This window comes from Nicotiana sylvestris, chromosome 10, assembly GCF_000393655.2.
Source record: "Nicotiana sylvestris chromosome 10, ASM39365v2, whole genome shotgun sequence".
In the NCBI taxonomy this organism is placed as follows: domain Eukaryota; kingdom Viridiplantae; phylum Streptophyta; class Magnoliopsida; order Solanales; family Solanaceae; genus Nicotiana; species Nicotiana sylvestris.
The window spans coordinates 36,870,025-36,881,338 of record NC_091066.1 but is presented as its reverse complement, the minus strand read 5'-3'; the positions used below and the strand labels follow the sequence as shown (position 1 = coordinate 36,881,338).

At 36.3% G+C, this 11,314-nt stretch overlaps 1 protein-coding gene and 1 long non-coding RNA gene across 2 annotated transcripts; both read right to left on the bottom strand.

The window, feature by feature from the left end:
• Positions 1-1,149: 1,149 nt before the first annotated feature.
• On the bottom strand, positions 1,150-1,596 carry LOC104238061 (uncharacterized). The gene is made up of 3 exons (XR_011402806.1): positions 1,515-1,596; positions 1,376-1,429; positions 1,150-1,307 (listed from the first exon to the last, which is right to left on the bottom strand). It is a non-coding gene; the product is annotated as an uncharacterized lncRNA (long non-coding RNA).
• Positions 1,597-9,684: 8,088 nt separating this feature from the next.
• On the bottom strand, positions 9,685-10,686 carry LOC138879199 (uncharacterized). Its single transcript, XM_070158794.1, has 2 exons — positions 10,454-10,686; positions 9,685-10,324 (listed from the first exon to the last, which is right to left on the bottom strand). The coding sequence occupies exons 1-2, from the start codon at positions 10,684-10,686 to the stop codon at positions 9,685-9,687; spliced, it is 873 nt and encodes a 290-aa protein (XP_070014895.1).
• Between the last annotated feature and the right edge of the window lie 628 nt (positions 10,687-11,314).

Below are 11,314 nucleotides of genomic sequence, written 5' to 3'. Positions count from 1 at the left end.
TACCTATTTAAATAATAATTTAATATAATTATCGGTATATTTATTATGTGTGTTGTCTTGTCGCTATCACGATATTTAATACACAAAATATACATATGGCGCTATGTGTGTCTTGTCTTGTCGAACTGAAAAAGCTGAAAACATCATGATATGGCGCCATTAGATATGTGTGACCGGCTGACATAAAGTCGTCTCGTCAACATCATGATATGGCGCCATTAGATATGGCGCTATCTAATATAGCGCCATTAGATATGGCGCTATATGTGTCTTGTTTAGCCTATAAATAATGGGGTCATTGTAGTTATTTTGTGTGCTAAAAATTTCCCCCAAGAAATATTTCATTAAAAGTAAGTAAGGTTTTTATTATAAGCAAATAGTTCACAAATGGCTCAACCTGGTCGTCCACCAATTTGCTTATGTGGAAAACCATGCATGATGGATTGTGGGTGGGAAGGTGCTAACGTTGGACGCCGCTATTGGTGCTGTATGAACAAGTTGTACAAGCAACCCGACGAACCTACTTGTGAATTTGATGAATGGGCTGAGGAACCATGTTATCAGGAAAGCTACAGGGATAGATTACAGGAATTTCATAATATGTTGTTATACCAGCATAGAATACAAAAGGAGGGAGATAGAATTATTACAGAAATGAGGGAGAAACTGAAGGAGGTGGAAGATAAAAAATGGAGAGCAGAATGGAATTGTGAAGCACACAAGGAACGCAACGAAAAATATAAACGGGAACTTGCGGAGGTGAAGGCGAGAGTGAAAGAGTTAGAAGAAGAAAAAGAACAAATGGAAGAACGATTTAAGTGGTTGGAGCGAAGAATAAATGACAACTGAGGATGGAGCATTGACGTGTATGTGTTTAGTGTCATTTTCATATGTCATGTATTTTTATTATGTTGGCCTGTTATGTTTGTGTTTGTGTTGTAGTAATGTTTTCCTTGTTTGTTGTACTAAATTTTATTTTAATTTAAGTGGAAGTTAAGTTTAAGTTGTTGTGTTACTATACCAAATACTATAAAACAAAATGAGAACTAAAAAAAAGTAACTGTCATATTCGACTAAATATTATTGTTAATGTATACAAAAATATTATTTACACCAAAAAAACAAAAATATGGAAGACCGAATCAATGTGTCCCGCATCCGGTGTGTCTCAAAGTAGTCGTTGGCCTGAGGCGCATCCCCTGCCGCCCGGGTACGCTATCAGGATCATCATCATCAAGTCGTCTCCTTATGGCCGGATGCGGCACAGGATGACATGTATCGGTGGTGCTGTCAGGTCCAGTAGAAGGCTACATAATAATATCAAACTTAGTATAGAAAACTACATAACAATTCACAAAAATTTATATTGTCTTACCATAATCGTGTCTGGATCCTGAATGTAGTCATCTGTCGCAGCATCGCATGAAGCCTAAAAAAGTAAATTAATAAAGTTAAAACAAAATAAATAAGTTATAGTAAAAACAGTAATAAAATTAATACTAATAAACTCATACCTGCGCATGTGATGAGCTGCCATAACTCAGTCGGTGCCCACTATCAAAATCTCGGATCGGTCGAGACTCATCAGTGGTAGACGGGCCAGGGAAATATCTACCCAACTCCACTCCTTGAAAATCTGAGCCCATGATCAAGAATTGACCCGATGGGGTCACCTACGACGTCCCTGGAGTGTCATAAATGCCAAGGCTGTAAGACGGCATGTCGGTCTCATGCATGCCACCTCCCATATCAGCAGCAACATCATCAGCATGAGCCTCAAAGCCCCCTTGCTGGGGACCTCCTCTCCGCCCACGACCACGTCGTCTAACACCAGCAGGTCGTCGTGGAGCAGTAGCAGCTCATCGGCCACCACCCCGTGGCATACCACGACCTCGCTGGTATGTGGCTGGGTCAACATAATCTGGCTGGTGTGCCAAACGCTGATCCGATCGGCCTCGCTGCAGTGTCTAGGCAGCCACATCCATTAAGCGGCGACTATAGTCCTGCATGATCACAGGGTCGTGGACATAACTCTGCATCTGCTGCCCCATATGATATACGGTATGCAATCCAATCACCTGCACAAAAGTTTTTAATATAAACTACGTATTTGACTAGAAATTACTATTAATATAATTGATAATAACAGAAAACATACCAGAGCCTCATGTCTCCCGGCGTATGAGATGTACCGACCATCTACCTGATGAACTGGGTTCCCGATAAAAAGTCGGGAAACAGTGCAGTACCATGCCATATAAACTTCGATAGGAAAGTGTTGCGGAGCTGGGGTCAAGTCCCCTCGGCTGTCCCAAATACCCAACTGCGCTGTCAGCCACTCAATAAATGTGTCGTCCACTCTCATCCTATCATCCCTCTCATAATGTAAAGGATCCCATGCAGGCTGAGTCGGTATAGACTGCGGAAATCCAAACTGACGAAATACTCGCTCTGAGGCATGATGCTCAACAATATCGAGGCACGTGAGAGGGACGGAAGCCCTCCAAATATGGCGACCGTGCGTGCAATACGCTGGCAGGGTACCTATCAGCTCTTCGCTGTACGGCGTCCAGATGAACTATCAAATAATAACACAAACTGTTAGTATGCGCAACACCTAGTTAAACAATAATTGGTAAGTTTAGTTAGATATTCACCTGTGCATCCTCCAGAAAATCCAACACATCCCTACAGAAGGGGAGATTATGATGGCCATGATACTCTCGTGCAAGTCTACGACGCAATACCCACCTACAAGCTAGAGGGAGATCAGGAATATGTACATTAGCCGGTAGCTGTGGTAGAGGTGGCCGAAGTTGCAGAAATCGCTCCCACACCCAAACCTAAAACAGAAAGTTGACGTAAAGATTAACTCTAACTAGGTAGAATTGGAACTAAACGACAAATTATTTGAATAAGTTGTCACCTATAAAAGTGGCAGAAAGCCAGAAATGTCTCTCTGTGTGCCCATGGATGCCCGGCACATCTGCCTGTACAAAAAAGATAGGACAGCACCACCCCAGCTGTAGCTGACTGTATCATCAAAGTCCGCAATATGATGCAGAAAACGAAGGCTCACTAGGTTCCCCGAAGTGTTCGGGAACAAGACCTCCCCAAATAGAAAGAGCAACAACAGCCTCGTATATTACTCCACATCCACCTCCGCTGAGTCGTCGGTGATAGTATCGTGGATCTGCACCAAGTGGTCTTTAATGGGGACCAACTGCATACGACTGCTCCCAATTGCTACATCTGGGTCCTCGGACCTGAAGCCCGTGAGCCGGTGCAGCATATCCATATATGAAGCCCGGATAAAATATCTCATGTTCCCAGGCAGTAAAACTGGCAAGCCATCGGTGGACAGGCCATATAAAATCTCGACGTCCTGGAGTGTGATGGTGGCTTCGCCGATGGGCAGATGGAAAGTGTGCGTCTCCGGTCGCCACCGCTCAATCAACGCCGTGATCAAAGCATAGTCGAGCTGTATCCGGCCAATGCTAATGATCCTATATAATCCCATCTCCTCCAGGTGATGGACCACACGGGGATGTAGAACGCGGGGAGGAGTCAAAAACTCCCACAATAAATCCACTCTCCTGCCCCGAAAAGTCTGCGTAAGCAACTCTCCCCCCATATATGCTCGGATCTATGCTGGGGTTGTAGGGGTAGTAGCTCTGACGTCCGAGGGCCGGGATGTATAGGTGCATCCATGTCGTCAACTGCAAATTCATAATTTTTAATAACTATCATTAAAATTTATGTGTGTGTTTTTATAATTTAAATTCATATTTTTTAACAACTTAATTGTAAAAATTATATATATACTTATGGATTTCGTGCTAGATTTTCTGAGGCCCAGTGGTACCAAACTATCATTAATAATTTTATGTTTTTTTAATAATTTTTATTCATATTTTTAATAACTTAATTGTAAAAATTATATATATATATATATATATATATATATATATATATATATATATATATATATAATTTTTATAATTATGGGTTTCGTGCTAGATTTTCTGAAGCTCAGTGGTACCAAACTATCATTAATAATTTTATGTTTTTTTAATAATTTTTATTCATATTTATTTAATAACTAAATTGTAAAAATAATATATATATATATATATATATATATATATATATATATATATATATATATATATATATATATTATAATTATGGGTTTCGTGCTAGATTTTCTGAGGCCCAGTAGTACCAAACTATCATTAATAATTTTATGTTTTTTTATAATTTTTATTCATATTTTTTAATAAATTAATTGTAAGAATTATATATATATATATATATATATATATATATATATATATATATATATATTATGGGTTTCGTGCTAGAATATAAGATAATTAAACAATTACTACACAATACTACGCTACAAGGCTCTACATTTTACTACGCTAAAAGGGTCTACGTTTTACTATGCTAAAAAGGTCTACGTTTTACTACGCTAAAAAAGTATACATTTTACTACGCTAAAAAATAATCTAAACTAAACGGCATAAAAACACATAAATATACATGAGGATATTAACAAACACATTTTTTAGACTAATTTACATATTTTTATACAACACTAAAATTAAATCCGGATAAAATTTAACATGCTAGTTTCGAAAAAAATAAACACAAACCGAAATAGAACACATACAAATCAAGTAATATGCATTGTTATAAAAGTTTCAACTTAAAATAAATCGAAATACCACGATTTAGAATTTTCGAAATGTAGATAGATCAAAATTTTGACTCCGGAAGAGTGAATCCACAATAACACGAAGCTCTACTCGACAGTGGAACCACAAACATTAAACTTTTATGTGACGGGGGGACCCAAAAAAATAAATGGGGGTAGAATCGGTGGTGGTGGGGGGGACCAGAAATGAAAATGAGGGAGATGGAACGAAGAAGAAGAAGATGGAGGATTTGTATTAAGGGGTATAGCGCCACTATTAATGACGCTATGTGTTCAGGTAATAAGGCGTATAGCGCCACTATTAATGACGCTATGTAAGGTTTGTCAGTATAATGCCACTAATAGTGGCGCTATACAGTAACAGTACAGTTAACGTTACTGTATAGCGCCACTATTAGTGGCGTTATATATAGTTTGGTAACTTTTTTTTACACTTATTTGCGTATTTTGAGTAAAAATAAACCACATTTTGGTTCCGCACTCGAATAAATACTTCCTCTGGTCCCATTTTATGAGATTTTATTACTAAATTTTATTAATTATTTTTAAATATTTTAAATTATTAATAACTTTAAGACTTGTAATAATTTTTATATATTTTTTATATATATAAAAAAATTAAACTTTAAGAAATTATGCCTAAATTCGAACTAAACGTCTATCTCTTCATATAAATTGAGACGGAACAAGCAGCTAATAAACATTACAAAAGGCTTGGGCAATAATGAAAGTTTATTGTGGTTGTCAAGAGCTGTTATTATTTCTTTGGTTTTTGTTTGATGGTACTAATTTATTGTCTCTTCCCTTCTTTTTTGTCTTTTCTGTCTTTTTAAGCCGAGAGTCTTTCGAAAATAGCCTCTCTACCTCTTAGGAGTATAGATAAGATCTGCGTACATATTACTCTCTCCAGATTCAACTTGTGAAATTTTACTAGGTAGTTGTTGTTGTTGATTGTGATTGTCAAGAGATGGACAGTTTTACAAACAAGTGGCTAACTTTGAAAAGGCCGAACGATAATGATACTTGATTGTGATTGTGAGGAAAATAAAAATTTTGCAATAAAATAATAAAAGTAGAAGAACAATATTGCAGAGAAAGAGAGAGTAATTCTTATTGAATTTTGGGATGATTTATAATGGGGTAAGACCCCTCTATTTATAGGGGGAAAATGACTTAGTCACAAAGTAAAACTCTCTACAAGATAGACATTCACTCTAATTACAATTCTATTCATAACACTCCCCCTTGAATGTCTACTCAATAAGTAATGTGCCTCATTAAAACCTTAACTAAAATAAAACCCAATGGAAAAAAAATTCTAGAAAAGGAAAAAGAGTACACATGTTTAATAATACGCCTTTTGGTTGCCTCGTTAAAAACCTTGCAAGAAAAACCCAGTGGGACAAAACCTTGTAAGGGGAAAAGAGTGCAACACATATTAAACTCCCCCTGATGAGAGCATCATTTCACATCCTTGAGCCTTCACATCCCAATCTTGTGCACTAGCTTCTTGAAGGTTGACGTCGGTAGAGATTTTGTGAACAAATCAGCCATATTATCACTTGAACGAATTTGTTGCACATTAATATCACAATTCTTTTGAAGATCATGTGTGAAAAATAACTTTGGTTAAATGTGCTTTATCCTCTCCTTTTATGAATCCCTCCCTTCAATTGGGCTATGCATGCTGCATTATCTTCATACAAAATCGTAGGTAGTTTGTCACATTTCAAACCACATTTGTCTCGAATAAGATGTATTATAGACCTCAACCACACACATTCTTGACTTGCTTCATGAATAACAATTATCTCAGCATGATTAGATGAAGTAGCCACAATTGATTGCTTAATCGATCGCCAAGATATGATAGTACCTCCACAGGTAAACACATAACCTGTTTGAGATCGAGCCTTGCGTGGATCGGATAAATAACCAACATCGGCATAATCAACACGATCAGGACTGCAATTATTGCCATAAAATAAGCCCATATAAGTAGTTCCTTTTAGATACCACAATATGTGTTTGATTCCATTCCAATGTCTCCTTTTTGGAGCAGAGTTATATCTTGCTAAGACATTTACTGAAAAGGTTATGTCAGGCCTTGTAGTATTAACAAGATACATTAGTGCACCAATTACACTAAGATATGGTACTTCAGAACCAAGTAGCTCTTCATTCTCTTCTTGAGGTCGGAATGGATCCTTATTCACATCAAGTGATCGAACAACCATCAGAGTACTTAATGGATATGTTCCATCCATATAAAATTGTTTCAATACCTTTTCTATGTAGGCAGATTGATGAACAAAAATTCCGTTTCCAAATGTTCAATTTGCAAACCAAGACATAATTTTGTCTTTTCGAGATCTTTCATCTCGAATTCCTTCTTTAAATAATCAATTGCCTTTTAGAGTTCTATAAGAGTTCCAATAAGGTATATGTTATCAACATATACGACAAGAACAAAAAATTCCGATGTTGTTTTCTTTATAAAAACACATGAACAAATGACATTATTTATATAACCTTCCTTTAATTAATAGTCATTAAGACGATTATATCACATTCGTCCTGATTGCTTTAGACCATACAAAGATCTTTGCAATTTGATTGAAAACATTTTCCGGTACTTTGACTTATGTGCGTTAGGCATTTTAAATCTATCGGGAATTTTCATATATATCACAAGTGAGCCATAAAGGTAGGCGGTAACCACAACCATTAAATGCATGTCAAGCTTTTTATGGACAGCAAAACTAATGAGATAACGGAACGTTATAGCATCCATAACGGGTGAATATGTCTCTTCATAATCGACACCAGACCTTTGTGAAAATCCTTGTGCAACAAGGCAAGCCTTATATCTTTGTACCTCATTTTTCTCATTCCTCTTGTGTACAAAGACCCATTTATAGCCAACAGGGTTAACACCATTAGGTGTTTGGACTACAGACCCAAAAACTTCATGTTTTGCAAGTGAGTTCAACTCTGATTGGATTGCTTCTTGCCATTTTGGCCAATCACGTATTTGTCAACATTCTCTAATAGATTGAGGTTCAAGATAATCACTATCCTGCATAATGCTAGATGCAACATTATATGCAAGACATAATGCACCACTATATCCAATCGATTCAAATTTATCTCAATATCGATTGGATTTATTGATAGCTCCTTATTTTCTTGAGTCTCAGGCTCAGTGATTTCCTCATGAATCTCAGGATTGGTTAAATTGTGAATTTCTTCATGAGACTCTTTCGTAGTGTCATATTGATCATTTATTTTCCTTTTTCTAGGATTTCGATCCTTAGAACCTAATGGTCTGCCACGTTTTAGGCGTGCTTTTGACTCATTATCTATGACACTAGAAGATTTCCCAACAGGAATATCAATACGGATTGAAACATTCTCTGCAGGGATATGTGATTTTGTTATCCTTTTCAGATCTGTAAATGTGTCTGGCATTTGATTTGCTATTTTTTGCAAATAAATAATCTTTTGCACCTCTTTTTCACAAAATAGAGGCATGTGGATCAAGATGAGATAATGATGGATTTTTCCAAAAAATTTCCTGTTTGGTTTTACCATTTTCTCCCCCTAATTTGGGAAAAGTGTCTCATCGAATCGACAGTCTGCAAATCGTGCAGTGAACAAATCACCCGTTAATATTTCGAGGTAGCGAATAATGGTGAGTGATTCTAACCCAACATATATTCCTAACCTTCTTTGAGGGCCCATTTTGGTGCGATATGGCATTGCTATAGGCACATATACTGTGCATCAAAAAATTCTTAAATGAGATATATTAGGTTCATGACCCAAAACTAATTGCAAAAAAGAATATTTATGATAATTTGTTGGTCTGAAACGAACTGGAATTGATGCATGCAAAATGGCGTGACCCAAAACAGAAGTGGGCAACCTCGTTTTCATGAGTAACAGTCTTGCTATCAATTACAGACGTTTAATTAAAGACTCTGCAAGGCCATTTTGAGTGTGAATATGAGCTACAGGATGTTCCACTTTTATCCCAATTGATAAGCAGTAATCATTAAATATTTGGGATGAAAACTCAGCATCATTATCAAGTCTAATAGACTAAATTGGATTGTCGTGGAATTGCGCCAGTAATCGAATTATTTATGCCATTAATTTTATAAACGAGGTTGCCAGATGACAATAGGCACACATGAGACCATCTAGAAGATGCATCTATTAAGACCATAAAATCTCTAAACGACCCACTAGGTGGGTGAATAGGTCCACAAATGTTCCTTTGTATACGTTCCAAAAATGCAGGGGACTCAATCCCAACCTTTGTTGGTGATGGTCTAAAAATTAACTTGCCTTGATAACAAGAAGTGCAAGAAAATTCATTATTTAAAATAATCTTTTAATTATTTAATGGATGCCCATTTGAGTTTTCTATAATTCGTCTCATTATAATTGATCTAGGGTGTCCCAATCGATCATGCCAAAGTACAAAAGTAATGGAATCAGTAACCTTTTGGTTTACGATAGAATGTGCCTTAATTGCACTAATTCTTGTCCAATACAGGCCACAAGATAAAGATGGGAACTTCTCAATAATCCTCTTTTGGCCAGAGATATTCTTGGTAATGATGAGATATTCAAAATTATTCTCATCTATTATCTTAATATGATATCCATTTCGGCCGATGGTGCAGTTGTTCACGTGGTCCAATTTAATAACTGGACTAAGTGAACGTGATTTACACTCTTGCAGTCACCTTTCAAAGATATGTATTCATACTCTTACTGAAATATTGTTTAAAACGAATACTAGAATTATATTTAATCAAAATAAACTAACACTATTTCATAAGATAAATGATACTAGTTGATACTAATAACTACTACTCATGTAAAGAATTATGATTACATGATGTTTATTCACTAGCTACTACGAATAGGAAAAATAAAAATCAAACTACTCAATCATCTTTAACCATGGATCCATCACCAATCAAGTGGTCTATTTTCCCATCAGGGTGCTCAAAGAAGTCTGCCACATCCAAGTGGGTGATGTCAAAATTATTGTTAGAGACAAAATTGGCTTCAGGGCCTTTATTCTTTAGAGATGCTTGATAAAGCTCAACCAAATGTCTTGGTACACGACAAATATTTGCCCAATGCCCTTTTCCACTGCAACGATAACATTCAGTTTCTGAACCATTTGCCTTTGGCTTCTCATCTTTCCCTTTCCACTTTTGGTGGTTATTTTTCTTTGGGGGGTGATTAACACTAGAAAAATTTCTTCCTTGTCCACGGCCACGACCACGACCATTAATGGGGCCACGGCCTTTTCCACGCTTAGCATAATGGGAATACACCTCATCCACTTCAGGCAATGGTGTAGACCCAATGGGTCGATTTTCGTGATTTCTCTTGAGCAAGTCGTTATTTTGTTCAGCCACAAGGAGAAGAGAAATCAACTTAGAGTACTTTTTGAAACCTTTCTCTCTATACTGTTGTTGCAGGACCATATTGGAGGCATGAAACATTGTAAATATTTTTTCAAGCATATCATAATCAGTGATAGTATCTCCATAGAGTTTCAATTTAGAAGTAATTCTGAACATCACAGAATTATATTCAAAAACAGACTTAAAGTCTTGGAGCCTCAGATGAGCCCAATCATACCGTGCTTGTGAAAGAGTGACCAATTTTAAGTTGTTATATCTTTCCTTTAAGTCATTTCACAAAACAAGTGGATCTTTGACTGTGAGATATTCTATTTTCAACCCTTCATCAAGGTGATGGCGCAAGAAAATCAAGGCCTTAGCATAGTCTTGGGTAGATGCTATATTTTTGTCTTTAATAGCGTCTCCAAGACCCATTGCATCTAAAAGAATTTCAGCATCCAACACCCATGTCATATAGTTCTTGCCCGAAATTTCAAGGGCAATGAACTTTCTTTTCATAATATCAGTCATAACTAAAAGAGGAGAAAAGTTATATCTTAGTCTTCTCAAAGAGCTTCTTGAGACGGTAGAGTCTCGTGCTGATAACGTGCAATAAAACAATAAAAGTAGAAGAATAATATTGCAGAGAAAGAGAGAGTAATTCTTATTGAATTTTGGGATGATTTACAATGGGATAAGACCCCTCTATTTATAGGGAAAAATGACTTAATCACAACGTAAACTTTCTACAAGATAGACATTCACTCTAATTACAATTCTATTCGTAACAATTTTGACGTTTAGATGATTTCAATTACTTTGAATACTTCCGCATCAACTAAATGAATGAGGCAGGTTGCCCTGCAATTTCACAAATTGGAACCTTTTTCATGCACCAATTGAAATCAATATTATTTCCAACTTGCACATTTTACGCCCATGACTTGCCTAAATGTATCTAGTGTGGATATCAATTGGTTTGATTTTATTTTCATGTTTTAGGAATTTTTCGGATTTCTATCATAATAAGCAAGAGTGAAACGAAATAATGTTTAGTATTAGTGAGAAATTTCAAAAAATATTTTCTATTTTTTCATATTTAATTGGCTTAAGTTTTTGAAAAAACTATTTTCCTTGTGTACCTATTTTCCTTCACTTT

Excerpts from the sequence above, each read along its gene's own strand:
- LOC138879199 (XM_070158794.1), bottom strand. The coding sequence starts at position 10,686 with ATGACTGATATTATGAAAAGAAAGTTCATTGCCCTTGAAATTTCGGGC. Across the intron at positions 10,325-10,453 it reads GTCAAAGATCCACTTGTTTT|AATTACTTCTAAATTGAAAC; the intron begins GTGAAATGACTT and ends TGTGATGTTCAG.